The 27,922-nt window shown below is 39.3% G+C and overlaps 1 protein-coding gene across 19 annotated transcripts in view; it reads right to left on the reverse strand.

Annotated features, from left to right (window-relative positions):
- LOC121519817 (receptor-type tyrosine-protein phosphatase S-like) overlaps positions 1-27,922 on the reverse strand; it is a 131,112-nt gene that overhangs the window by 31,794 nt on the left and 71,396 nt on the right. For 7 of the 19 annotated variants that reach the window (XM_041802802.1, XM_041802809.1, XM_041802807.1 and 4 more), the window contains exons 6-13: positions 25,194-25,304; positions 24,525-24,536; positions 19,387-19,401; positions 17,824-18,093; positions 15,451-15,830; positions 11,598-11,799; positions 7,197-7,333; positions 6,828-6,972 (exon numbers count right to left, since the gene is read on the reverse strand). In XM_041802802.1, the coding sequence (XP_041658736.1) occupies positions 6,828-6,972; positions 7,197-7,333; positions 11,598-11,799; positions 15,451-15,830; positions 17,824-18,093; positions 19,387-19,401; positions 24,525-24,536; positions 25,194-25,304 (1,272 nt within the window). Of the gene's footprint in view, positions 1-1,347; positions 1,375-1,517; positions 1,712-1,827; positions 2,146-6,827; positions 6,973-7,196; positions 7,334-11,597; positions 11,800-15,450; positions 15,831-17,823; positions 18,094-19,386; positions 19,402-24,524; positions 24,537-25,193; positions 25,305-27,922 lie in introns of all 19 variants that reach the window. The other 12 variants (XM_041802817.1, XM_041802816.1, XM_041802814.1 and 9 more) reach the window with 4 other exon arrangements.

Below are 27,922 nucleotides of genomic sequence, written 5' to 3' on the forward strand. Positions count from 1 at the left end.
CTCAAAAAGTCAAGGATGGATTTTCATGAAATTTTCAGGAAATGTCAGAGATGGCATAAGGAAGAACTGACTAGATTTTTGGACTGATCCGATCACCTACTGGATCAAGAAATGTTTTTAAAGGATTCTTTACTACTGGGTAATACGGCTAATGGTGGAGGTCTGCACTCTCTGAGTGCTTTTTATAGTTTAGATTATCATTGGGAATGTCCATTGATGATTGGAGAATATCTATTAATGACTGGGTAATTTGCTTGAAATGCTGGGATAATTTCCTATGAGATTTCCATGGTAATTTAGGGGGGAATTTGTTTGGTTATTTGAGGGAATATTTTTGAGTTTCAGTGGAAGTCATAGCAGATGGTAACTTTAAAATTTTTATGCATTTAATTGGAAGTTGGGAAATTTGTTTCAAAGTAAGAGGGAATATGTTTTGATATTTTCAGGCATTTTTATGGACATCTGGAACAAAAAAATATATTTTGGAGAACTTATTAAGAAACCTTGGAGGGAATTTACTTGAACTAAAATTTTGGAAATTTATGGGGAAAATTTTATTGTATATTTTATACTTTAAAACATGTTTAAGAGTTTTCACTTAAATTTTAGGGAATTTGTATCGATTTTGGAAAGGACAATTTCCAAAATAATTAGAACTTTTACTGGAAATTTCAAAATAAGAGGAAAATGACTCCAACTTCCTTCTCACAATGACTGAAACCATCTCTGACTGAATGAAGACCACCAACAACTGCCGACTAACCAACACTCAGCAAAAATATCTGCCTTAAAACCAATCCTGTGCTGTATTTTCAGTGAAAACAGGACCTTCAAGAGATTTATGTACATCATTGTTCAGTCCAAACTTATTCCTGTTCAAAGACAAGGCTGAGCCTTTAAATTGATCAAGTCATTCTGATCCTAAATATATGGGGGGAACTAAAAATGTATTCAAAACTAAAGCTCAGATCTCAGGAGGATATTCTAATTTGGGTCAGTTTAACAAAAGGGTATATTGTTTTGACTCATATTTTAATTAAATCTCCTTTGTAAGTTAAGATAAGCACAAGAATTGAGTTACCACAATATTTTAAGTAACTTCTAGTTCAACTGATGAGGATTTTAAATTAACACGACTAGATATATTGATAGATCGATGTACTTTACCTATCCCAGAGTGGGATATTGTGGAATAATTGTTTTAACAGTGAAAGAAACAAACTGTCAGTGACAAAGCTGGTTTCAAACTTTCATAACGACCTCTTTATGTGTGATGAATGCATCATGCTATATGTATTAATAGTGGCTCCATTTATAATAAGAAGAGGCTGGGTAGTCTGTACTCACATATTGGGTTGAGTCATCCTCCTCCATCTTATCCCACAGACAGAGACACACCCGGCAGGCAGCCCAGACAGATGAGCGTGAGTCAAAGGACAAAAGGAGAGAGGGAGAGTGTTTAATGATAAATAAATGAGTGTCATTTAATCACTTTAAACATTCAGCTATCCTTTCACCTGAGACTCATCCAATAAGAGATCTTTGATGCGGGGAAGGTTACGTGATTCGCCGCTTTCTGCCGGGGCGAAGTGCACCTGGTAGCCACGGATCTGGCCTTGCCGTAACCGTGGCAACACTGATCTCCAGGTGACTCGGAGCGCGGAGGAGTTGAGTGGCTGGACGTCCACTTGGCGAGGGGCTGCTCCGGGAACTAAGCACAAACACACAAGTGAAAGCAGCATTAATGAAGTGATTAGCAGTGTAGCCAGTAAATAATCAAACAAACAATCAATAGCACTCAGACTGATCTACCATGCTCACACTCACCGTCTTCATCAGTTCTGCAGAAAGCCGCCGGGCTGTCGGGTCCAGTTCCCTCTGTGGTTTTAGCTGCTATGGTGACGTTGTACCAGCTCCACTTCTCCAGCCCCTCTATTATTCTCTGCCCATGCTGGGCTGGGATAGGAATGCCCCTCACCTCCAGGCCCTGCCCTCCTCCTCCTGTCTCAGTTACCCTCTGGTACCTCAGCTCATAACCTTCCAACTCGCCATTCAGGCCCTCCTTTGGAGGCGGCCTCCAATTTACTCTCAGCGAGGTGGAGCTTGCACTCTCACAGGACACGCCCTCAGGGGCAGCTGAGGGCTCTGATTGGACAAGAGGGGGGCAAGGAATTGGCAAAAAGTTTCGGAGAGACCCAAGAGAACAGGGGTTGAACAAAAGCAAAAAAATCAGGGAAGATGCAAGCAAAAGGACAGGAGATAAGGATAAGAAAAGGAAACAATAAGAAACTAAGGTAAACTAAACTGAAAGAGATAAGATGAGGACAAATATGATTCAGGCAATAAAAGAGGGAGCAACCACATAATGTAAATGCATAATGTTAGACTAAGAGGCTAATGAAATAAACCAGAGACGAGAGAATCGACCCTGAGTGGACAACTTAATTATACCCAAGGAGAATGCACCTCAGATACCCCATGATAATATGTTATCCTTCAACTGAGGCATAAAAGGATGCAGATTTATGAATGAAAAACAGACAAAGTATTACTTTCTGAGGCAGGGATGCATTGCTCAGTGCACATGAGCACAGACAAATATACACATTTTACAAAAACCAGCCCCCATGGTGGCATAATCCTTGAGTCCTCGGGATAATAGAGCAGTTTCAGAATCTCCACTGCTGACTAGCGGAAGGTCTTCACATAGGGGAGAAACAAACAAACAAACTAAAGAAGATCTAAAATAGGAGAGAGGATTTGGGCGGCAGACAAAAATAATAAAAAAAAAGAACAGGAAGCCGGGAGAGAAAGGCACTCAGACGGATATTGAGCGTCAGGCTAGAGTGATGAATTGTAGACAAGAACTGAATCAGAAATAAGCCGAGATATTTACTGTAACACACACACGGGTACAGAAGAGCAAAAAATGAGCACATATTTCAGAAGTGTAGGTTTCACTCACCCTATATAATGTTCCTTAAAGAGCACACATACAAAGGCGAGCGTGGCCGAGACGTCTGGAGCTTGTGCTGGAGCTCAGGAGTGTATAGTGTGTGTGTGTATGTGTGTGTGTGGGAGTGTAATAGTCATAGCTGACAGGTTCAAGTATCTATCCACTCAGCCGTACAGCCAGTGTTCTGTCGGCCTCAGGGGACAATCTAGATGTGCACCAAAGCTTGGCGATAACAAAGCGCACGTAACCTCCCTGGGAAATGAATTCTGCTGCATGAAATAGTCTGCTTATCTGGCACCTTCCTTTTCCTTAACCCCCCACCTCTTCCCTTTACCCCCATCCTCTGCAACCTCCTTTTTTGTACCTCTTTGGTCTCTTTCTTTTCGCAGGCTAAGAGTGAAAGGAAACCAGCTCCTGGAGTTTAGCACTCTATAGTACACAGCTCTAAAAATGTCATTGTGATTGTTTGATTTGTGTGACAAAACTTACCACAAAAGAAACTGGGCACCCTGAACTGCAAGACCTGGGACTTTTCTCCACCATGACTAGTTTGTCAGTTCTTTTCCTTGCATCATTTTCCTCTGTTATCTTAAAGTTCAGCTATTTTATATTTAAGAGCAGATATGAAATGTTCTCATATGTAGGACAGGGGTGGATTCAATTAGGTGGCCCGGGGTGGCTAGACTCAGCCTTAAAATCTGATTGGTCACAACTAAACTATTGTTTGTGACTTGTCTTCTTAAAACTCTCTTCTTTAAAACTATTTTTATCAGCATCCAGAGATCCATTTTTTATTAATTTTATTTGCAATTATTCTTGTTGACCTTTTATGCTTGTATTTGCCCAGTGTTTGTTTGGCCTAAACTGTCGTCGAGTTCCTGCTTTTACTTTGTCTGTTAAGGCTCAAATAATGATAATTATTACTTTGATATTGGGTTTATACACAGGCATATATATTTACTTTTACTGTTAATTTGATGCAATCTTGTACTTTTACTTAGGTACATTTAAACACAGTTCCCATCATACTTAAACACAGAATCTAGAGGTAGGATAATGAAACTACAGAAAGCAAATGAATGTCACAGCATGCATTAAGTCACTAACATTATTCACGCATGTTTCAGATTTTCTTGAATGAAAAACACACAATTTTGTCTAATTTGGAACAGATGTGTGGCTTGATTGCCACGAACATTTAAAAACTAGAAAAGCACTCAGAGAGTGCAGACCTCCGCCATTAGCCCTATCTCCCAACAGTGAAGAATCCTTTAAAAAATTCCTGGATCCAGACGGTGATCCGGATCAGTCCCAAAATCTAATCAATTCTTCCTTATGCCATTTCTGACATTTCCTGAAAATGTCATCAAAATCTGTCCAGAACTTTTTGAGTTATGTTGCTAACAAACAAACTAACAAACAAACTAACAAACCCTGCCGATCACATAAGCTCCTTGGCGGAGGTAGTGAAATGTCACAGCTCATCTTGCCTCATTGAGAGGTATGGTAAACCATAAGCATGCTTTAACAGAGCACAATGATCTGTTTGGAACAGTGTCCCAGCTTGATTTTACTACCCTTTTCCACAAAGAAGACGAAACTAAGACTAGCTAGATCTAGATCTCTGATAATTAAACTTTGATTAAAAGTGAGTTTAGTTTTTTCCAAGGAGACTAAAGCAAGACTAGAATGTTAATGCTGGAATGTGTGACATTCAAAATCCATAATCTCCATGGTGCATTTAAGGTTTATCAATGTTTTCATCAATACATTTTTAAATCAATAAAAAAAAAGATTTTCTATTAATATGAGTGTTTTAAATTTGTATTAGTTTACATTTTGGCTAATCAAATTTGTTTAAATAGAGTAAACATTGTGACAAAAAGTAAAAACTAAAATATGAGGACTTTTAATAATGTTTTTGAGTTTTTATCAACTTAAACTAGCCTAAAACTATAAAAGTTAGAATCGACTAAAGTGTGACTAGTGTACAGAGAGAGCAGTGTAGCAAATTGTGAAGAATTTTGTACCCTCTATTTGTGCACTGTGGTGTGAATTTCAGGAGGGGCATTGAGCTCAATATCAAACCTCTTCTAGATTTCTTCCTTTCTTGATTTCAATCCCCATACACTGTAAAACCCAACAAGCTGAAATACTCAAAATATGTCATAACTGATTATATAAAAGATTTTAAGTAGTGGAAATACATTTCTTGTGTATGACTTAAGTTAAAATTTTCTATACTGTTTATCCCATTTGGGTCGGGGGCAACTTTACCTTGCCTTTCACATATTTTGATTTTCAACAATCACGCCACCCAAAGTAAGCTAATTTGACTGACAGGAAGTAACAGAGTTCAATACGTCATTCTTACTATGCTGAAGTTGGTCCCCAAAAGGTAGAATGTTTCTAATTTAGAGGGTAACTTCACTCATGGTGCAAAAGTGCCTAAGGCCCAAAGGCATTCTGGAAAAACTGAGCAAAGTAAGGGATAATTTGAGTACAATAGCAAAAAAACAATTTCAGGGCCCTGCACACAGAGACGAGTTCAGGAGTATCCACAACAATTTGTAATCGTATCATTGTTTGGTCGGCACGGCACAGACTTTAGGGAGCCTGAAATCTCTGTTTTTTGAAAGTGAGACCCCAAATGAACAAACATGGATTGACAACCCTTTGCGTCTCTGTATATACAACCAAGTGCACTTTTTTTTTTAAACAAAAAAAAAAAAAATGCCATAGCCCCCTTAACCTATAGAAACTAGCCTGATCAACAACAATGTCAGATTACATGATTGTGTTTGTGCTGCAGAAGCTTATTATTGCTCTTACAGCAAAATCTTCTGCTCCTCTACTACTACCGTGAGAACCAGATGGTCATGGAGATTGCATATGCCACTTGTTCATAGATTCACCTTGGAGTGCAACCAGAAGAGCAGTCAGTAGAAAGTTTTGAGTAAGAAAAGTTTTGGTTGTGCATTTTTAATACTCTAAAAACAAATAACCCTTCTGTGTTTAATTGACCAGGAAAATAATCTGATCCTGACTGTTTGTGAGTTCTTTAAGAATAAAGTTAAGAAGATTTATATGATGCACCTCTGTTGTGTATTTTTTAAAATGAATATTTTGTTGATGTCAGTTGTTATAGTTGTTAGATACATAGGGATAGAAAGAGAAGACGATTGCTATTAATTCATCTTTGAGTGCACACAAACTTTATGTCACCCCTTCAAAAGTCATTACCACTGTTGGTCCACCCCATTCAAAAGTCTTGATATGCCCTTGATTCGGATTTTATCTGACTTTTACCACAGAAAAATGAGAAAATGAGACAAGGAAGAGAATCCTGCTTAGATGTGGTCAAAGTAAAGACTGTCAAGCACTTACCTGTCAACACAGCAGACCAACCACCATCTTTTAATACTCCTCACTGCTGGCTAGTAGCCAGTAAGTGGCGGGCACTTTTGCCTTTTCAAAGACATTAGACACTGATAGAGTGGAAAAAGTGAAAGAGGGTGAAGAAAAGCGAGAGCAAAACATTAATCGGCACTACGTCTCCATCCGTCATGATGTTTCTGGCTGTGTAAGAAAAGCGAGGGGCTGAGCGGAGAAAGGAAGGCACGCTTAAACGTAGATAGATGGATCAGAGGGGAGGTGGGGCAGATGGGTTGATAAATGAGAAAAATGGAGAGGTGAGACGATGGTTTTCCCGGGATCAGGAGCTGAGGATGATTTACGGTAAGCCGTGTGTCCATTTGTGTGAAGAAACGAAAATTTTCATCAGATACAATATATACACAAACTCAAGTTAAACATTATTAAATCTGAAGGCTGTGTTTGTGTGCAGAAAACCCATCAGATTGAGACGTACTGGCTTGTGACGTCCTCTGCACCAGCTCGTTGGTAAAAGCTCCGATGCCTTTGTTTGAGATGGCAGCGAGGGAGAACGAGTATTCAGTGTTCGCTTTCAGACCCTCCACTGTGTAAGAATTCCTCGGCCCGAAGGTCAGTTTCTCCTGTGAGACAGTAGAAAGAAGGGCAGAGGACCAGACGAGGGAGGGGAGTAAAAGTAAGTCATTAAAAGAGAGTTGGAGAGAAATAAAGATGAGGACTGTCACTAGCAGACAAAGTGGTGCTGATCACAGGGGTTAAACTTCTAAAATTCCTTTATCTGTCCTCTCTGTCTTATTAGGAAATCCACTCAGTAGAGAGATTAATAAAGAGAGAGCAAAGGTCTCACCAAACTGCCAAATTTGACAGGTTTGTAGAGCAGCTCGTAGTTCACGATGCCTTCTTTGGTGTAGGCAGGCTCCCAGGTCAGCTCAATACTTGTGTCCGTCACCCTGCCGACTTTAAACTTCCCGGGTTGGCCTGGGACTGAAGCAGGATGCAAAGAAAGAACTTGTTAAATGTACATTATCTTTATATCTGTCTACATATACAGTATTTCAGCTCCCAGCACCGACCTTGGAGCAAGGACCATATTAAAACCGCAAGGGTTATTGTTATTTTTCAATCCTTCAAAATTATTCCTGCTTTGACGGCCTTTAAACTCACCCAGATTTACACACGTATCAGTCCTGGTGAGAAAAATGTGTATTCTGATGGTTTCATGCATACAGTATATGACGAAAACTGACTATACAGTGCCCGCTAGAAGTCTTTTTGGGTAGTGCCTCCCGCTGGTTTGGGCTACATGCATGAAAATCGGTGGTGAAATGTCCAGTCAAAATAAAAAATCAAAAACAAAAACAAAAACAAAAACAAAGAATATACTATGTTTGAAAATATGTACCAGAAGGGAGATCATATGGGGCAAATTTTTGCCTTTTCTGACATTTTACAGGTTGCACATTTTAACAAACTAGTCTGTGATTTCATCTTATTACCTCCGCCAAGGAGGTTATGTGATCGGGAGGGTTTGTTCGTTTGTTAGTTAGTTAGTTTGTTTGTTAGCAACATAACTCAAAAAGTTCTGGACAGATTTTAATGGAATTTTCAGGAAATGTCAGAGATGGCATAAGGAAGAACTGATTGATTTTGGGAGTGATCCAGCTCACCGTCTGGTTTCAGGAATTTTTTGAAGGATTCTGTACGACTGGGAGATAGGGCTAATGGCGGAGGTCTGCACTCACCGAGTGCTTTTCTAGTTGATTCTGGATTTGTTTTGCTGATTGTCGACAAGTTGGAGATCTAAAGTTATCAAAAGCTTGTGTTTTCAGCATGAGCATAAGGTGGAGCAACAATCTGGCCCCCTTGCTTGAATTAAGATAATTTTCCTCCCATATCACATCAAACCATCAGACCCTGCAGACGATTCAACCTAGGCTGATGATTTTTGGTCTGCATATGCATCATCACTAGACCTACAAAAAGTCTCTTGGACCCATACCATTATCCCAACAGGAACCAGCTTCACCCTGACATGCCCACAGGAAAACATCTACACAAAGTGCCCCCTGCTGGTAGCAGGACGTTTCATCGAAGGAAGCCTCACTGGCGATGGCAAGCATTTCAACATCTCAGCGTTTCACAAGAAGTTGGTGCAACTCTTGTATGCAACTTCTGACAGGCTTCAAACTTCATATATAGGATCAAAGTCTGCTCCTCTACACAGCTGAATGGTAACTTTATGGTTTATCTGTAGCGTCACCTACTGTAAGAAGCCAGCAACACCATTGATATAAAATGCCCCATCCTCTTAGAAATGTACCTGACAAGGATCAGTCCTGCCCTGATCAATTCTCCATATTAACATCTTGCTTCCTCATACTGCCACCTACTCTTCACTGCCAGTACTACCTCATATACAAAGTACAATATGCTTGATATTTTAAATCCATTAGTGGTCCTGGGAGGATCTACATGATCTCTCTGCAGTGCATGGGTTGCTACACACTCGGAGCCCTTCAGTGCTGCGTGCAGCCCTAGTTTGTTTTTTTTCCCCTAAAGATTTTAAATTGCTTAAACCCAAAGGGACTTGGCTATGGTTTTCTAGTTTTGCCTCTCCTTTGAAAGACTGTCTGTTTCTTGGAACTAAAGGAGTTCTTTGATAAATGATCACTGTATTGCTAAACTATACAAGTGGGAAAGAACTGAAATAAAAAGTCTTTTCAAGCACAGATCATACTTTATTGATTTACTTTATTTAACAAAGAGTAAGATCTAGACCTAGCCACTTTGTAAAGTTTCTTTTGATAGTATTGATAATGAGTTGGCACAATACAAATATTGGCCTTTTTATTTTAGCTTCATAATATCATCTAATTTCCAAAACATCCATCCTTTTAATCTGAAAATCTTTGATACTGGTGGAAATATTCTGCTCTTGATGGTTTGACTCATATTATTAGTCACTTGTACTGATGATTTATGTTTTACTTGTTGTTTTTACAGCAATATACATTTAGCTGTGTTTTGTTAAGTGCTTTATAAATAAAGTGTGATTATATTTCTGTGAGAGCTATGTTGCATAAGAAATACCACTGTGAGTTAAATATGAACACAACATTCCCACAGTCTTGATGAAGCAGTGTTTTAAAGAGTACTGAATAATAAATGATGATTACAACTCTAGCTTCAGCTGTAAATGCTCTTCCTTTAAATTGCAGGGAACAGTTCCTGTGTTTATTTTTTAAACTTAAAGAGAAACACAACATCATGGCAACTAGAGTTGTCACTATACAAGATATTTTAACTTCAATATATTTCTAGTAAAAATCAAAAGATACCAATGTCTATTTCAATACCACAGCAACAAAAATAGAAGTCCCGTACACCCAATAACCTGACACACCAGACTTACTGTCACATAATTCATGGCATGGGATATAGTTCAAATCCATCTAGGCAACACCCCATACACGGTGTTTGGCTAGGGCAGAACCTTATAAAAAACTCAGAGGGTGATTGGATGATAAAACTACTGCTATAGCTGCACACATGCTTCTCTATCCACTGGCCTCAATTGTTTACAGGCTTGGCTCAACTAAACCACACCTGTAGTTTTTATTTGCCAGAGAGTATATGGAATATGGCCGGTCCATCTCCTTTGCAGAGTTAGGCACCCAATGAGTAATGTCTACATTTTAATTGCCTCAAAATGCAGGCAGACTCCAGCACACTGTCTCAACTGCCAAAGTACACTGGCAACATTTCATCACCAAAGTGCTCTCTTTTTCATGCTTGCAGCTTCTTTTAGGAAAAAAAAAAAAAGAGATCTGAATAATTTCAAAACTTCCAAATAATTTGACAACCCTGGTGTCCTCTGCTATCAAACATTTCATATAAGTCAAAAAGGGTGAAAATTCTTTTCTTGGTGAAGCCATCAAACTAATAAAATCTAAAAGTGAGCCTGATGACGGATTTTGATTTGTATTTGTGTTTTATGAAGATTTTGAGGATGGTTTTATATGTTCTTGGTGCCCTGAAGTGACTTCATGCAATCTTGTATTTATGAATTCATCATTTTAATATGTTTTTAATGTCAGTGAAAACATACTTATGCTTTAACGTGTTTTTTTGTTTTTATCGGGCTGGCAAACAATCTTCCCCTCGGGGCAAAGAAAGTTGACTCAAAGCTAATGTTAGTGGCATCATACAATATAATTTTCCTCAGTTTAATTCCTTAATGACTCAGGTTACTATTCAGAGTACTAGCTAACAATGAAATGAAGAGAAAGCAACTAGCAGATGATGCACTGCAGCTGATTTTAGATATTTACCTCCACCAAGGAGGTTGTGATCAGCAGGGTTTGTTAGTTTGTTTGGTTGTTAGAAAAATAACTCAAAAAGTTCTAGATGGGTTTTGGTAAAATTTTCAGGAAATGTAAGAAATGGCATAAGGAAGAACTGATTAGATTTTGGGAGGGATCTGGATCACTGTCTGGATCCAGGATTTTTTTTAAAGGATTCTTTACTATTGTGAGATAGGGCTGATGGCAGAGGTCTGTGCTCTCTGGGTGCTTTTCTAGTTAGATATGTTTAAAACCAATCACATTTCAAGCCTGACCTTGTTAATGGTGTGATCATAAAAGACACATCGCTGCTTCTCCATTTGAATGCTCACACATAAATTTGGACCCATAAATCAAACAGACTCTTGCTTTTTGCACAGCTCTTCACAGTCTCACTCTTTTGTTTGTGCTGGAAAATGGTAGCCTTTCTCCAGGACCCTTAATGGCGCTGCAGTAGCTCAAGCTGCTCTCTGCACAAATTCAAACTAGTAATACCATCACAGTAATCATCTCTTTGTACCTCCCATCACATAAAAACCTGCCACAGCAGTTGTCACAGCGTCATGAGCAGCAACGAGCTACGACGGACATTTTGGGCCGTTAATCCCTGTTTCCTTTTCGTAAATCTCCACGGCTCTGTCCCGGCAGGTGGAATTTATTCATTTCCAAGAAGTCATATTTTCTGACAGGTCAAGCTTATATTAAGTATTTCACAGTGGATTGCCTCCCAAACTTTACATAAGTCACTCAGATAAGCTACTTAACACTTTAGATACATGCACACGCACAAAGAATGACTCATGTGTGCACAGCTAAAAAAAACAGACACTTTCCTACTGCGAACGAAGAATAAATGACAACGTTATCTAAGCACCATGAAGGGAGTATACTTCATGAAGACTGACCTCCAGGCATGACTTTGACATGGACCGGGTCTGAGAAGGGCCCATCTCCTACAGAGGTGAAGGCGAGGACCTGGATTGTGTAGGTCTCTGTTGTCACCAGGTTCTGAATGGTTGTGATAACGCTGTCCTGCACATTGTGGATCTGCCACTCATTCATCGGCCGGGACGGGTCCATGGTGTAGTAAACACGATAGCCTTTCACCTACCACAGGAAAAGACAGAGGAAAAATCAGAGGCTTGACTGAATTTTAAGGTCATTGCTTTATCATATGTTCCCTCGTCTAATTCCAACGAGTCTCCAGCAGCGTTAATCCACAACTCAACCACAATTTACCACAGCAAAGGTCATCTATGAATTATTTTTCACTTTAATCCTGATAGTCCTGTGGATTTGTTGGTTGGGTGTTTGCAGGCAGTCACTGTCACAAGGTGATGTCCCTGCATCCCTGGGCCTGTTGTTCAGCTGACCCTGATAATCAAATGTCACTTTAAGCTTAACCAAACCAGGCCCAATACATGCACTAATATTGTAGTGCTTAAAATATAATCACCATACCCTCTCCAGCGGGATTTGTTTATGGGCAGTTCAGAGTATGTGTAATCCCGCTGCCATGCTTTCGCCCTCACCCCTTCCACCTCTCCTGTTATTACTCTTTAATATCCATAATCCCCATATGCACTCAATTCAATCTTGCACTTTTATGAACATACTGTACAGTTAGGTGGGCCAGAAAAGGAAATGGGCCTCCAGAGGGAGTGCTCTTAACTCAGAGAGGACAGTCCAATTACCTCTTCTTTCTTCAGCAGCTGTGGAGTGAGTAGTGAGGGAGTTACAGGGGGGAAATCTCTAGGAAGACACAATCCCGCTAAAGGATATGAACCTTCACACTGGAAAAATGCTCCCAGTGGTGAATTTATTACTGCGTTATCATTTTAACCTGCTGTGTGAATTTGGAAGCATCTATGAGTGGGGCCTGTAGTACAGTGAGGCTGAATGTCATGTCAAAATATGTACTACACCATCTTTTTTCTTTCGAAGACTTGGGACAGTTTTATTCAGGGTGTTTTTTAATCTGTCCTTACTTCAAATGTGCCCTAATGGCTATCAACATTGTAGCAATGAAACAGACTACATAAATAACACACAAAACCCCCAAACAAACATGTAGGAAAAAAGAAAAGAAAGTAGAATCATAATATACAGTAGATATGGAGAAAGAGAATGTGTTCTTATGCTAAATATTAGGGCAGTTAAAGGAAACGTGTGAATTTGAGACTGACCTAGCATTGATCTCCAAATAGTGATCTGTAGATCATGTCCGGCCCACCACTGCCAATTATCTGGCCTACACAGAACCTTATCATAATTTTAAAAAATCTGGCCCGTTGTTCATTTATACCCAACCTGCAGGATCAGATCATATTGTTATTATAATTGGCCCACCAGTATGAGGTCTGCAGATTTCCTCCAGTGAAAAAAATGTAAATTTAACCTTGAACATTTGAAATATCATTGTTAAATTATAGAAATTGAAAAAGGAAATCCTAAAAATTATTAGATAAAAAGTCAAGAAGTTGAAAAGAAATTCATTTGTGTTATCATTTCATATTTCAAATTTTGCATCTCATAAGTAATGCTTTAACTTATGATTTTGATTTTTTTATCTCATATTTTTACCATTTAAATTTATGATTTTGAATTTCATCTTATAGTTTGACCTTTAAAAAATTGATTGAAACTTTCTTTTTCATATATTTGCCTTTTCAAAAAAACATTAGCTTGACTTTTTATTTTTGTGTTGGGACCATTTGAACTATTAAGTTTGACTTTTTAGCTCGGATTTTAAGCCTTCAAAGGTATCATTTTGACTCTTTTTTTAATTTGAAAATAATTTATCATCAGTGATAAGTTTTTTACCCCTAAAATATATTACTATTGAAAACAAAGTTGACAGTTTATGGTTAAATTGTGACCCTCTTAGGCTCTCAGGTCACACCTAAACTCAGAATCCGGCCCCTGCTGTGATTGAGTTTACATCCCTGCTATAGACTGTTTAACACATCCATGGCATGGGGTATATTTCATATTCATCAGGGCAACAGCCCAGAGATGGTGTTTAAAAAAATTGGAGGCTCTGTCTGTCACATTCCTGACAGGCCAATCGAAGTAACAAAAAATATGGTATTTTAGGTGTGAACTGCCACTATGTAAGGAGAGTTCGACAGGCAGCTCTTGTCATTGCTCACTATCAGTGGAGCCAGATGGTAAATCAAACTCTTGCTTAAGCCAGTAGGGAGAAGAGCAAAACATCTTTCTGTGCTCCTCTTCTGGTGAAGAAACTTTGTCCAGTTGTGATAATACTGCCACCAAAGCTGCATCCATGCTCTCTTCACCAGCTGCCATGTTTAAAGGCTTGTAGTACAACTAAACCACGCCCACAGTTACTGCCTCTTTTTCTTAAAATGACTCTGATTGGTGTGGACATTTTCTGACCTTTCTGATCATTTTCAGGACTTTCAGCCTGAAGCTCTCCAAGATGAAAGTCCCGATGAAGGACAAAGAATCATTTACATATTCAATGCATATTCAGTCCGTATTCCACTTGCATAGTCGCGTAGTATTTTAATGATATCACACCTCAGGATAACAGTTAAGAATGAGAGAAGAAAAGGCCTCAGTGAGGAGTCATTTAAGGACACAGCAGGGGAGTGAGGTTGACATCAGGGAAGAGGCTTGTGGACAGATGCAATAAGTTACGGAATAGACGGAGGAGTTGCAACACTTTGCTCAGAAAAGTTTAAAAGCTGGCATGTTTGGAGATACACACAGCTGAAATGGGAGGGATTTAAACACATGCACTACAACAACACAATACACATCCATGCAGAGATAAATGCAGATTCCGGGAATTCGGAGTTGTCGGGGGTCAATTATAAGAGATTAATAGGGTGTTTTGTTCAAAGTTTATGGGAATTCGTCTGTCCAGCTGGTGGAAGCTGGACATGGCTCTCTGTGTTTTGGGGAAAATAGGAATCTGTGTGCCGAAGACAAAGAATCATTCTTAAGTTAAAGTTTGAAAAGAGAGAGAACTGGGCATTTTTGGGTTCCAAGACTCAGGAAAAAAACTGGTGGAGTAGATAAAGCAGGCATGCTTTTTCAGAATGTCTCCTTCTCCAGTCAGCTGTTTTTCATTTTACATGCTTTTAACTGTGTTTCAGCTTTTCACATTTTTTTCTGTCATAACTATGGCACTGCTTTTATTAAATGGAGCGATCCTGTCAGCCAGTTCAGTCAGACAACTCAAACTACAACAATTTCATACTTTATATGCTTCATTAGCCTATCACCTGACAAATATCCCCCAAATTGGTGGTCTATTAAAGCTGCAAGAATTATGCTCTCTCCCTCAGCTCTGCCCTGCATCAGAATTGCTCTTTTGCTTTCAGCCCCACCACCCTGTATCCATGTCTGACAGTGTTAAAGTTACTTTTACATCGTTCCTTGAATTCTGCACGTAAAACAAACCGTGAGGAGTGATGGGGTTGGAATAGCCTAATACACACTGTGTTCTGCTGCACCAAAATCTTTTAACCATTATAGAAATTAGTTGTCTGGCTGAAAAAGTTAAATCTCTTGTTTTAATGTCCTTGAGTATGACTTTGGAACTTGTTTTTAACTGTGCCATTTGACTGAAGTGATTGCTAGCAGTATTTGTTTTATTAATAAAGGTAAATTTACGATTTTTACCATTGATTTTGGTGCAAATATTAAACATCACATTTAGCACAGACTTGTAAAGAAACTGAAGGGTAAATGTGAGTTTCCTATTTCGGTTATGTGTCAACTTCCTACCTGTCCATTGGGCTCCTCGGGCTCCTCCCAGCGGACCATCACTGTGTTCTGAGAAATGATGTGGGCCTGGACGTTTCGGGGAGGACTTGCAGGTGCTTGCTCTGCTGTGCGGGCCTCCACTCGTGTAGACGGAGGCCCCTGGCCGATGCTATTAAAGGCCGACACTCTTATCTCATACTCTGTGTTGGGGTACAGCCCCCCAATGCTGTAACGGGTGGTTGTGATGCTGTCAACCGTCTCATACTTGCTGTCTGGCCCTTTGGCTCGGTATTGGATTATGTAATAGGAGACGGGGTCTGGGTTGCCGGAGTCCCAGGTGATGGTCACACTGGTGGCGGTGGTCTCTGTGACGATGGGTGTGCCAGGAGGCTTTGGCAAAGCTGGAGATAAAAAGTATTACACTATTAAATACATATCAGTTCTGAACAAATTACACTGATGGTACATTTTGTCCTATTTATTTCAGAAATACAACAGAAGAATAAGTGTTGTAATACTGAATATCAGCACAGCTGTAATATAAATGCTGTAATACAGCTGTAATACAAATGTCACAGTCATGCTAAGATTCAGTACAACAACAACCTCAAAAGTGTGATATTACTTTCATGCAATAGTTCTAAACGTAAAACATTGAAATATAGCTGTCAACAGTAACACTAAACATTTTCTTAGATTCTATCAGCAATTAGCTGGATAGAGATTGCAAAACTCAGTCTCATTTCTAACTTTTACCCCTACCCTTGTTTCTGGGTGCCCTCATGCCCCTTGAAACAGAAACGATGGGTAGTGGTGAAATCTTCTGCTGCAAAATGAAGTGTATTGCAGGATATACACGAGGTATCTGGAGAACATTCGCTTATTTTTAGCGTGCATAGACTATACCAACTCCTAAATCCTCTCAGATGCACATCATTCAGAAGTGTGTTGCATTTTTCCCAGGATTGCCATGGCATGGCCTGCCCTTCTTTTGTCTCTAGTTTGGCTTGACTTATTGTTACATTCCTTGGCTGTGTCGGTAAGATTACCCATCATAGGCAAAGAAGGAAGGCTCATTAATGATTTGATGACACTGCATCATCCCTTTAGCAGAGAAAACTATGTCTCTCCTCTTGATACAGTCGTCAGGACTTCGGCCAAAGTGGCTGGTGTAATGATAGTGGGCTAAAGCTCTGACCTGACTGCTGCCAAGCAATTTAAACATCCTGCACTAACGCTTTTTTCTGAGTGTGCCTACATGTTAATGTGGAGCAAAGCAGTTACTTTTATTTTTTATGATTATCTGTGTGTTTTAATTTATAATGCAGGCAGTGAATTATGAGTCTGTTTACAGCTTTGGTTGCAGGTGTGACTTTAATGTACCAGCTTTAACAACCCAGAAAAAAAAAGTCTGATCGCTGTAATGTTATCAACAGTATACAAAACACCTTTGGCAGAGTGACAGACTAAGTTAAAAGTCTGTAGTGCCAGTATGCTGGACCAGTAAAGCACTTTAAATTGCTTTATTTATGAATGGTGCCTTGCTGTGTCTATTGTATGACAGCTATCATGACTGCCTCTTATGATGACCACTCAGTCACAGTGCCAGAAAAAAGTACTGTCACTTAACAAGCACCTCAGTCCTGCTTTATTCTAAATATTCTGAACTGTCTATCACTGATTTACTGTATTTCAAATACTGTAAGAAAGCTCACTGTGGTAAAACCCTCAACTCATATGCACATTTGCACTAAATCTATTCACTTAAGCTTAAACCCATGCAGTAAAATGCCTCATCTCATGCATTTTTGCAATGATTAATCTATGTACTGTACTCAAATGCTCTGAGTACTTAATCTATTCACTGTAACTCAGATATTACAAGAAGGCTATCTGCTGTAGGTGCATTATCTCATCTATCTCATGTAAATCTGCCCACATCCTTGCATATTTTACACTTCTGATCACAACTAGTCAGCATTCTTGCACCATTTGTATGTCTTGCAACCATACTATCATGACACCAACTTGTATATCCTAGAAAAAATACCTAACAACTAGAGCTTGTAAATATTTAAATCTTAAATTTTTTGCATACTTTTTCCAGTTTTATTTATTATTAATGTTTAATTTACTGTATTTATTGTTTAATTCATGTACATTGAGCGCATAGCTAACTGGAGTCAAATTCCTTGTTGCGTAAGCATATCTGGCCATAAAGCTGATTCTGAAGTCAGATAACTTAGCTGGAAGTGTTTCATATTTTGCATGATTCATTCTGCAAATTAATTGACCAAGCAACTTGCATAAAAAATACAGAATATGTCCTCCTACACTATTACATTTGTATGATAAATTCCTGGTGATCCATCATGTCACTGGAGCGTCTCTTACTCTTTACTAAGACCTGAGCTGTAGCCTCGATGATGCCCAGGCTGCTCATGGCCATACAGGTGTAGTTGGCAGACTCTCGTACACCCTTAAGCTCCAGAACATTCCGTCCGATTGGCATTTCATCCTCGGGGGTGAGGTCCTCGCTGCCTAGCATCCACTTGACGTACGGCATGGGTGAACCCACAGCCACGCAGGTGATATTCACGCTCCCTCCGGGCATGATCTCGTGGTTGGAGGGGAGGATGGAGAAACGAGGGGGAACACGGCGCACTGGGAAAGGAGGAGAGTCAGGGTAGAGAGGATAGGGAGGGTGTTTTTCAGGGTGAGGGAGGGGATTGAGGGGTGGGTGAGGAGAAAAGTGGGGAAGGGAGTGAGGGAGAAGAAAGGCGGAGAAAGAAGGAAGAGGGAGGGGGGAAGAAGGGGGTGAGGGGGAGAGAATCAGAGAGAAAAAAGAGAGAGAGAGGAAGAGCAAGGCAGAGAAGCAAGGTGGAAGTAGAGAGAGAGAGCGAGGGCGAGAAAGATTAAAAGAAGGAAAAATAGAGAGAGAGAGAAGAGAGGAGAGGTAACAGGAAGGGGGAGAATGAACTTCAGGGTTTTTACAGAAAATTACAAAGGGATATTTCAAGTTTTGTCCCAATTACTTTATGGTATTGATGATTCCAACAGAAAGACACAAATCTTGTGTTGAGCTCAACCAATCGGCGTGAGCTGCCTACAAAAATAATAACGTGACAAACTCTTGAGTATCATTTCAGCCAGGACATGACACCTATAGTCAGTTTCTCTTTTATTCTTTTTTTTTTTAATTTAAGTTTTACTATCATTATTTGCCCCTTTGTAGAAAACTTTTCCACAGACTTTATGTGACAAACTTTACTTTGTGCCTCAGGGTGCTTTTGCATCATACAGGCTCTTTGAAAAGCGAGTGTATGCATCATAGAGGCCGATCAATAGGCCCTGCTTTGCTATTTGTGTCCCCCCATAAGAAGAACAAGTAAAGTAGCACAGTACATCCAATGCTGCATCTGTTAGAGTTGGGGTCGACTGTTTATTAGGGAGAGATGCATCGAGAGACTGAACTCATAGGTCATTTGCATGCCTGGGCGACTCAAGAGGGAGAAAATGGTGGAGGAACACAAAGAAGAGAACGGAGAACTGAAGGCTGAGGAAGAGACAGAGAGAAGCAAGACAGAGAGCAAAGACACAGAGAGAAGGAGAGAGGGAGTGATAGACAGAAAGAAAGAGCGAGAGATAGAGGCAGCTCTGCTTCTCTTCCAGACAATGACAGGCAATGTAGCAAAGGACAGCCACATTGTACAACAAGATACTGTACAATACATAGGATTCATAAGTGATACAGTGTGTAGTCAAATGAATTGGAAATGTGGACAGGAGTGGGTTCTAAAAAGGTGTTGTGGCAAAATTACAGAGTGAACATTGGACACATTAAGTAAAGAACACCAAGACAGCATGAGAGAGGCAGAACGGGAAAGAACAAGTGCGAGCAAAAAAGAGATATGTGAGGTAGTATGTGCATGTTTATAAGTTAATAAACTTATGTACATGTGTCTGTCGCTCCTACACATCAGGGTGCAGACAGAATGCAGAAGAAGAAGAAGAAGAGAAAAAAAGGGATGGGGAGAAGGGAAAGGAGGGGAGAAGACAGGGAGGTGGAGATAAAGAGAGGATTAGAAGAGGGTTTTAGGGGGAAGGAGGGAAAAGGGGGGAAGAAAAAGAGGAGCGAGGAAGAAGAAAACACATGGATCTATTTTAAAAACACGGCTATATACCAGAGTCAGGCCCATTCAGAAAGGAGGTGCTTCAAAAGTAAGAAAAAAAGAAAAGAGGAGGAGAGAACGGATGTTGAAGGAACAGAGAAGAAGAAGAGGATACCCCAGGGTCACAAGACAGGAAACAGAGAGAGACAAGAAAGAGAAACGGACAAACATCTCTGCATGGGAGGAGAGAATGAAAAGGGGGGCAGACAGAGAGCAGAAACACAGTCGAAAAACAAAACTCAACTAAATATTAGGTAGCTGGCATGTGTAATAAAACATGAACATGGGAAAGGAACTATCAAAAAGACTAAAAAAAACAACAAACAGAAAATAAGCTGATAAAAAACCTACAGGGGGAAATCAACAAGATTCTTTTTTGCTGGATGATATCCAGCAATATTTCTTATATATAATATAAGAAAAATAAAGCTTTAAATAAAGATAAACAAATAAATAAATATGGGTAAATTATCTGCACAACCTCCGCTCCAAAATGTGTAACATCATTACTTGGAATCTTCACGGGTCACATCCCCCCTACTCAAAGAATCTAGAGACAATTGGATAAGAGTTAAAACTTTTGTAACATGATTCAACAAAATTTTTTAAAAAGTTGCAATGACATTACTGCCATTTCATGACAAAATAAACATTTGAGTTACTTTTAAAAATAATAAATAAATAAGAAAAATAAAGAAATGAAAAATGGAAGATACCCAGAATTGGATACAGAAGTTGAAGACACGAAAGAGACAAAAACAGGTAGATCTGTTAGAGAACAGACATGATTAGGCAGGCATCTCCTTAAATGGGCGTGCAGACAAACACACAGACAGACGGACAGACAGACAAAAAGCCAGCCTCATGCACAAGACAGGCCAAGCAAATGCAATGCAGCCTTACAAATACACTATCAGATTTATTTAGTCAGTTATTTTATACCTAGAAATGTTTAACAGAAAAGAAATACAATTAATTAAGCATAGATTAGTGGTAATGTGAGGAAGAGCAGGATGAAGATGGAGCCTTAGGATGATCGTTTAGTGAAGCATGACCTCAGCAGTAAGAGTATTTCTAAAAAAGGAGGAAGATATCAGTCAGGTCGAAAGACAAAAGACTGAAGAATCCACTGCAGAGACACAGCTGAGGACTTTACAATGAAGTGAGCTCATAACAAGGGATAATCCTTCACATGCTCACAGAGCCTCCAGCTTAAACTTAATCTAGCAGGACTGCATGATTCCCCTCCATTTTCTATACAGTTTGAAAGAGCCAGGAGCCTCAATCTTTATTAGCAGAGCTATCATTAGTCCTGTCCTCTGCAGGGAGTCTGGAGGCTACAGACTGGGGAGACCTTGGCACAGCCAGAAGGATTACCGCTGGATCTCCGCACCGCTCTGTACCCGTTCAGCAGCAGCGTCACTGAGCTGACATTTACGCAGCACCATCCAGTCTGTCTCAAGGACATGGCTTTCATTAAACACTGTAGTGAGAGGCAATCATTAATATCTCATACCCCGATATCTAAAAATGTGAATGGATATGATTAATTTCAAATGTCAGTCAATAGAGGCATGTCTGAGTGTTTGGAGAAGATATCAACAGCCAGGACGCGGCTATGACCTTAAAACAATAAATATGAGAGCAGAATAATACTTTGGCTGGAAACACTGTTGTTTCAGAGTAAGAATGAAGTCTATCAGGACTCAAATCTTCTAATAACTTTAGGAGTGTCAGGACACTTATTCAAAAGTTATACTTCAGATATCATTGCCAGTCTAATTTAAGTATGTAAATTAGCAATAAAAACTAAAAGAAAGTTATTGCTAAAGTTTGGTATTTTCACACAATGCTGACTGCTAATTAGCCTACCCAGTATCACATTCATTTAAAGGTACTATGTAACATTTTCAACATTGGCTGGGTAAATGCTAAAATATATCATAACAGTAGCATCTTTATGCACACAGTGTGTCCCAAACCATATCGTTTTTTTTTAAATAAATACTAAATATTTTGAGTGTTTAAATGCGCATTATGCATTCACCCTGAGAAGTATTCTAAAATCCAGTATACTACTGGCACACTCAAATACGTCAGAGAATTGACTGTAGAAAGTAGGACACTTTGCACCCTCCATGAAAGTCATATTTGTGACATTGCAGATGTTGTACAGTTAGCATGCTAGGGCCCAGCTAGCATTAGCATCAGCTAAGTAGCTAACATGTTACAAGCAGCAGATTTCAATCAAGAAAAGGGCCTTTTAAGCAAAAGAAGTTGTTTTTCTTAATGAGAATAATGTTAACATAAAATACAGTTGTACATGAATCTTTTAGTCAATTAAAAAAGCCATCAAATTTGGATTAAAATCGTTAAACGTCTACTTGTAACTTGCTGTTTGAAAAGAAGCAGAACTAGAGGTGGTTAAACCATTCTCACTTCTTGTTAGTGTAAAAGGTCAGTGCACAAATTGAGACAATACTAACCCGTAGTGGTTAAGTGCTCTGTACTACATTTAAGAGTGCTGTATCATGGTATACTAGTAGAAGAAAGTGATTTGAGACTCAGGTATAGTGTATTTTTTAGCTAGTACAGGACCATGTGGCTTAAATCTGAACTATAGCGTTAACAGAGCTACACTTATTTTTGCTATTTGGCATCAAATGAATAATTGCTTAACAGTAAAACCAAACTCTCACAATGGGTCTGATAGAAAAGACTTATAATAAAAGTGAACTTACAGTAGTTCCAAAGACAAGGCAAAAATTTGCTAACAAACTGCACTAGCTACAGCTAGCTAACACTAATAAGGCATTAGCTTGCTAGTTGAACTAAGACTGCAGTAAAAAAGATGTAGATAGAGGGATAGATAGCTAGATAGATAGTCTTTATTTATTCATTTATTTTTTACTCAAGTGTTGTATTAATGGGATAATGCTAGGTTTTAATTTATAGCCTACCAGTAGAAACATTTGAAGCTACATTTTAAAACTTTACCAAACAAGGCAATGACTTGCAGAAGTAATAGTGCCCACCAGAGGCAGCATATTTGTAAGCTGCATTATGTCATTTTTACCATAGGTCACTGACCGGCTAAATTCATTTTTCAACAGCTAGTAGAACACTGCTGTGCTAAATGCAATAATAAAACCAGTAACAGTGGGGGGAAATGCATTACCTTACTCTGTTATGTGAGCCAAATAAGGTAGCTAACATTGTTACATTCTCAGTGTGCCTATGCCTAGGGTTCAAGGATTTAATTTTTAACCTGTTTTTGTTTTTTATTTTGTTGTATTATTGCTGTCCTTGCAAAGCTCTGTGGTTTTGATAAGTGCTCTATAAATAAAGCTTATTAGCTGCCATTTGCTATAGTAGCTATCATTAATCAAGTGTGGCTGTCACAGCAGAATCCCAGAGAAAACTAAAGTCTGCAAGGGTGTATTTTGATACTTACGCTTCAGCAGTTGAAATTATTCTTTTTAACAGGAACAATATATTATTTCTTTAATAAAAATGTTTCACAATATCTCTTTGATTTTAAATAATGAAGGGAAAAATGTACCATGTGACTGAGTTATTGTACAGTTTAATTATTACTAATGCATCCATGTGCATCCATTTGTTAGTCAGTGGTAAAAGTGAAGCTAATTCTACTTTTGTATACTATTGAATAATCTATTTTACCAATAATGCATCATATTGAAAAATTTGTGCAACTGTTGTAATATGTAGTGATGCTGATGTAATGGAGTTTAAAAACTATTTTCCTTTTTTGGGTGGAATAGAAGTATAATTCTTGGAGCACAAGTGGTCCAGTGATTATGTCTGTGTGCCCCATGCAGTGGTGTACAGGGTATACAGGGGTATACCTACTTCTAAAGAGTATATAAATTATGAGTATCACCACTTCCTCTCACACCACTACACCACTGGCCCCATGTAGAGGCCGTCCTCCTCGTACAGGGTTCAAATCAGGCCAGTGGCTCCTTTTCTCCAGTTTCCAACTCTATCCACTGTCTTGTCTCTTGAATAAAAGCATAAAAAGTCAAAAAAAAAGTGAGAAAAGAAGTAATATTCTCAAGTAAATACCTTGGATTTTTAGCATGTATAGTACCCGAGACAATCTACTTGTAGTTTAGTTATTCTGTACTTCTTGTGACAAAATGGTTCTTTTGCCGTCTTGAGTTGATGCCATGCATTTGGCAAAAATAACTGAAGATTCTTCTAAGCATCTGCACAACGCAAAGCACCTCATTGCAGAAGGGCAAGCACAAGCGTGACAGCGAGCGCAAGGTTTTCACCAACAAGTGCAGCACTGGACAAGATGTGATGTCATGGAAGCTGTGGCACACATGGTAAAACAAAGGCAAAAAAACAGAAAAGATGCAAGACATGACAAGACAGCAAGCTCAATCTTATAACATTGTGAGCATATCAAATATCAATAGGCATGAACACACACTGTGCCATGCTCCTGTGTCAGTCCGTCAGTCCACACACATGCAAGCGGTGCTCCTTTCTCTTTCTCTCTCTCTCCTTCATGCAAACATCGCCTCATTTTAATCTTCCAATTCTTGGGTCTCCATGACAACAAGATCATACCATGCAGAAAACATTGATCGGGGAGTGAAGGCAATACCAAGGGTTCTGCACACAAGGCCTCACAATGCAGTCAATGCACTCTGCTGCGTAGGCAGACCACTTCATCATCACCATCATCATCATCATCATCATCATGGTAACAGCTTTAGAAAAATCAACTCTTCATTTTAGGAGACAATGTCATTTCACTTTTTATATCTACTCCAACGTCCTTTAAATGTCTTCTCTTTTTTATTTTCTTTTTTGTTTCTCTCTGTTTCAATAAGTCCAAAATCTTTGTGAAACAAAGGAGTAACAAAAGAAAAGAAAGAGCACACCAACCTTCTCGAAGCTCTGAGGGATGGAGGGGGGTTGATGCAGAACACAATGACGTGAAGGGGGAGAGAGAGAACGGGGAAACACAGAGAGAATAAAAACGGCCAGCGCAAAGCCACTCACACCTCTGCATCACGCACTCGCTCTGACACACCCTCACATGTCACATACACTCCGTTACATAGATATTGTATATCTGAACATTGGTTGTGATCTCTCAGCCAATAAGCCCACAGTCCACAATAGGATTGGTTGAACAGGGATCATGTGGGTGCCAATAACATATTTATGAATGTCCAATTTCAGTGAAAATTTCAATCAATTTGTGTAATTTTTTTGCCTAATCTGCCTCTTGTACAGAAACCATTTTAGTAGACAGATCAGTGATGTTTCCATGCAGTTAAACCGAGGTGTGTCCCAAACTTTACGTTCAATTTGATGCTGTATGGGCTCGCACCAGGGTTTAAAGGTGGACTTGTTAAAGGTGGTTGTGAAAAACAACAGAGTCAACAAATACTGTAGACAATGAATGGGTTAGTAGTACTTGTTTACAGTAAGAGCACAGCTATGGACAAGAGATATTTATAGCAGCACCTTAAATGTGGGGATTTCCTGTGTGTTTTTGTCTCTGCATGTGTGATCGTGATGTGCACGTGTGATGTGATCAGGTCCTACCTCGCACGTAGAGGTTGGCAGGGGAGGAATAACGCACGCCTTGGGAGTTGGTGGCCACACACTCGTATTTCCCTTGGTCCGTTTCTTCGCTGTTCTCAATCTGCAGTGCTCCTGAGAGACACAAAGTGACAAAGAAAGAGAGGGGGAAGCAAAAAATAAAGATGTTTAGTTGAGTTTGCAGAAAACAGCGTCTGCTGCTGTCCGCTTTGCTCTGTATCCTCTGCTTTTCATCCTTTCCGCTTCAGGCATATCCTCCCTTCTATTACTTTAACGTCTAATAAAGTCTTATTGTTTTTAGATCTGTGAGGCATCATCTGAATGGACCAAAAGCACCAGGAAAATCAAACTAGATCTCCTCCCCGCGTAACGTATTTGAGAATACATTCCAAAAAGTTTGGGAGCCGAGTCCCAAAATGACTTTTTATAAACTTCTATGACATTTAAAGGATCTTTTGTTGCGTAGTTTTTACAAGCTAGTGATTCCACTCCTTCAGCTCTGCTGCCGTGAAGAAAGCCTGTTTCTATCTCTGCAGTTAACTGGCAGCAGCTACACGGCTTTCCCCCCACGGCAACAACCTGACGATGCTCTTTAACTCCTCAGCTTGTTCCTTTTACTTCCTCAATTTTTATCCTCCTCCCCTGATCCCAGCGTGGTAAACAGTGTCTCCCTAAATGTGCTATAATTACACACAGCCCTTGTCAGGTATTCTTTTGTTTCTTCAGCTTCACACAGTGCTATTCTCACTGTTTTTTTTTACTTTTTTTTTTTCAAACAGCCTTTTGAATTACCAGCAGTGATTTTTTTTCCCTTTTTTTTGCTCTTTCAGCCTGCTCTGTCACATTCATCTCATCTGAAACTGACTTTGACATGGAGCCCGAGGAGGACGCACAAAACCATGGATTACACTCTGCTGCAGGAGAAGCTAGGGAAAAAAAGATGCAACTCAAAATGCACACAACACACACAAATGCACACAAGCATGAGATAACAGTGCTAAAGGACAGCATTTGTATCAGATTAACTGGGAGACTGATAAAAGGGATCTGACTTACATTAGACATAAAGAGGAACGGAGGATATAGTATGTTGTGCACAGGCATGGATTGTTTCACATACAAATGGTGGTGTGTTAAGACTCCTTACTGATGCAAGAGTGGTGGATAAGTGCCACATGTTCATTGATGTTTATACTTTCATTCATATGACAAGTTTTTAGAGAAAAAAAATAAAAATAACTTATATATATATATATATATATATAAGTGCCAGACTTTAATAGTTGAGTTAGTACTGCTTTGCTGATTGTCTGACCACTCAGGGCTTTTTACATTTACATTGTAGGTAACATACTACATTCACACACTTATGCAAATCTGTCTGGCTGCAGACCGTAGCTGTCAGGCACCCCTCCTTGCAGACCACTACAGTGAGATACCCCAGCTGTCAGAACAGACATACACACCAAAACTTTCAAAATAAAATTGCAGTAAACTTCTGGTTAGGGTTAGGGTAACAGTAAGGGTTAGGACACCAAAAGAAAAAAGTCAAAAACCTGACCTGTAAAACCTAATTACAAAATGTTTTTTAAAGTCAAGATAACAGTCTGCTTACAGGAAAAAAACCTGTCTCCCATGAAAAAATTATAATGTACTTGAGATAGCTAAGACTAGAGCTTACAAAACTATGGCTGTGTCCGAAACCACACACTCATTCCCTACTTCCTATCCACTAGATAGTGAGCAGCATGTAGACTCCAGTGACGCCCCCCGCCCCCCACCTTTAACGGACTTTAAATCTGAACTTCCTGACTTTTGGATGCTAGTTCCTTTATCTACTCAAACCTGTCATTACAGGCTGACATGAAACACTTTATTTCTCCTGTACGAGTGTAAGAATGCACCAACGCCAGATTCGACAAACTGTGGAGAAGGACTGAGATTTCAAAAAGTAAGATTTAAGACAGTCTGGAGGTTTGCTTGGTGGGTGGTGAAAGCTAGCATGTAGTGGGATGGCTTTGCTCCCTGTTCAGCTGTCATTGGACTTACTAAATGAAAGAAACAGTGAAGGGAGGTTCCCATTTGACAACCCTGCTGAAGTCCTGGATTCTTAATGCCTATCTGTCTGCACTGTTGACTTGAGGAAGCAATTAGTGAGGGGATAATTGGGTTTAGGGATTTCTTCACTGGGCATTTATCCTTTCAGTAGGGCACAACAGGTATCTAGCTGGTGGTGATAATACGTCATCAGCATTGCGTTTGCCTATAACTTTCATCTTATAATACAATTAAATGTTAAAAGTGATGCACTTAAGCTGTAACATAAAATCATAAAAGTGAATGGGCATGCCAAGACAGCCCATAAAAGGGCAGGAAAAAAGACCTTTTATGACTTTTTACAGTCTGGATCTTCAAAACACTGCCATCATCCACTTCCACAAAGAAAAAAGGAAAAGAAGAAAAAAATGCAATTAAAAAAATTGCCTCTTTTGTGCCTCAAACATAATAATTTTCCAAGGTCAAAACTACCTTTTTGGAGTTTACATTTTTAGATCACTTTTACAATGTATGATTTTCCATATTGATCACATGAAAATATAAAACACTAAAAGGCAAGATACATCGTGCCCTAAAAAGGTACATTTTTTCTACATTTGCTTAGAGATGTACATATGGACTTTATTTTAAATGGTCTTGAGCTTGTTTACTGCTTTGCTGATTATCTGACAATG

This window comes from Cheilinus undulatus, linkage group 13 (genome assembly GCF_018320785.1).
Source record: "Cheilinus undulatus linkage group 13, ASM1832078v1, whole genome shotgun sequence".
In the NCBI taxonomy this organism is placed as follows: domain Eukaryota; kingdom Metazoa; phylum Chordata; class Actinopteri; order Labriformes; family Labridae; genus Cheilinus; species Cheilinus undulatus.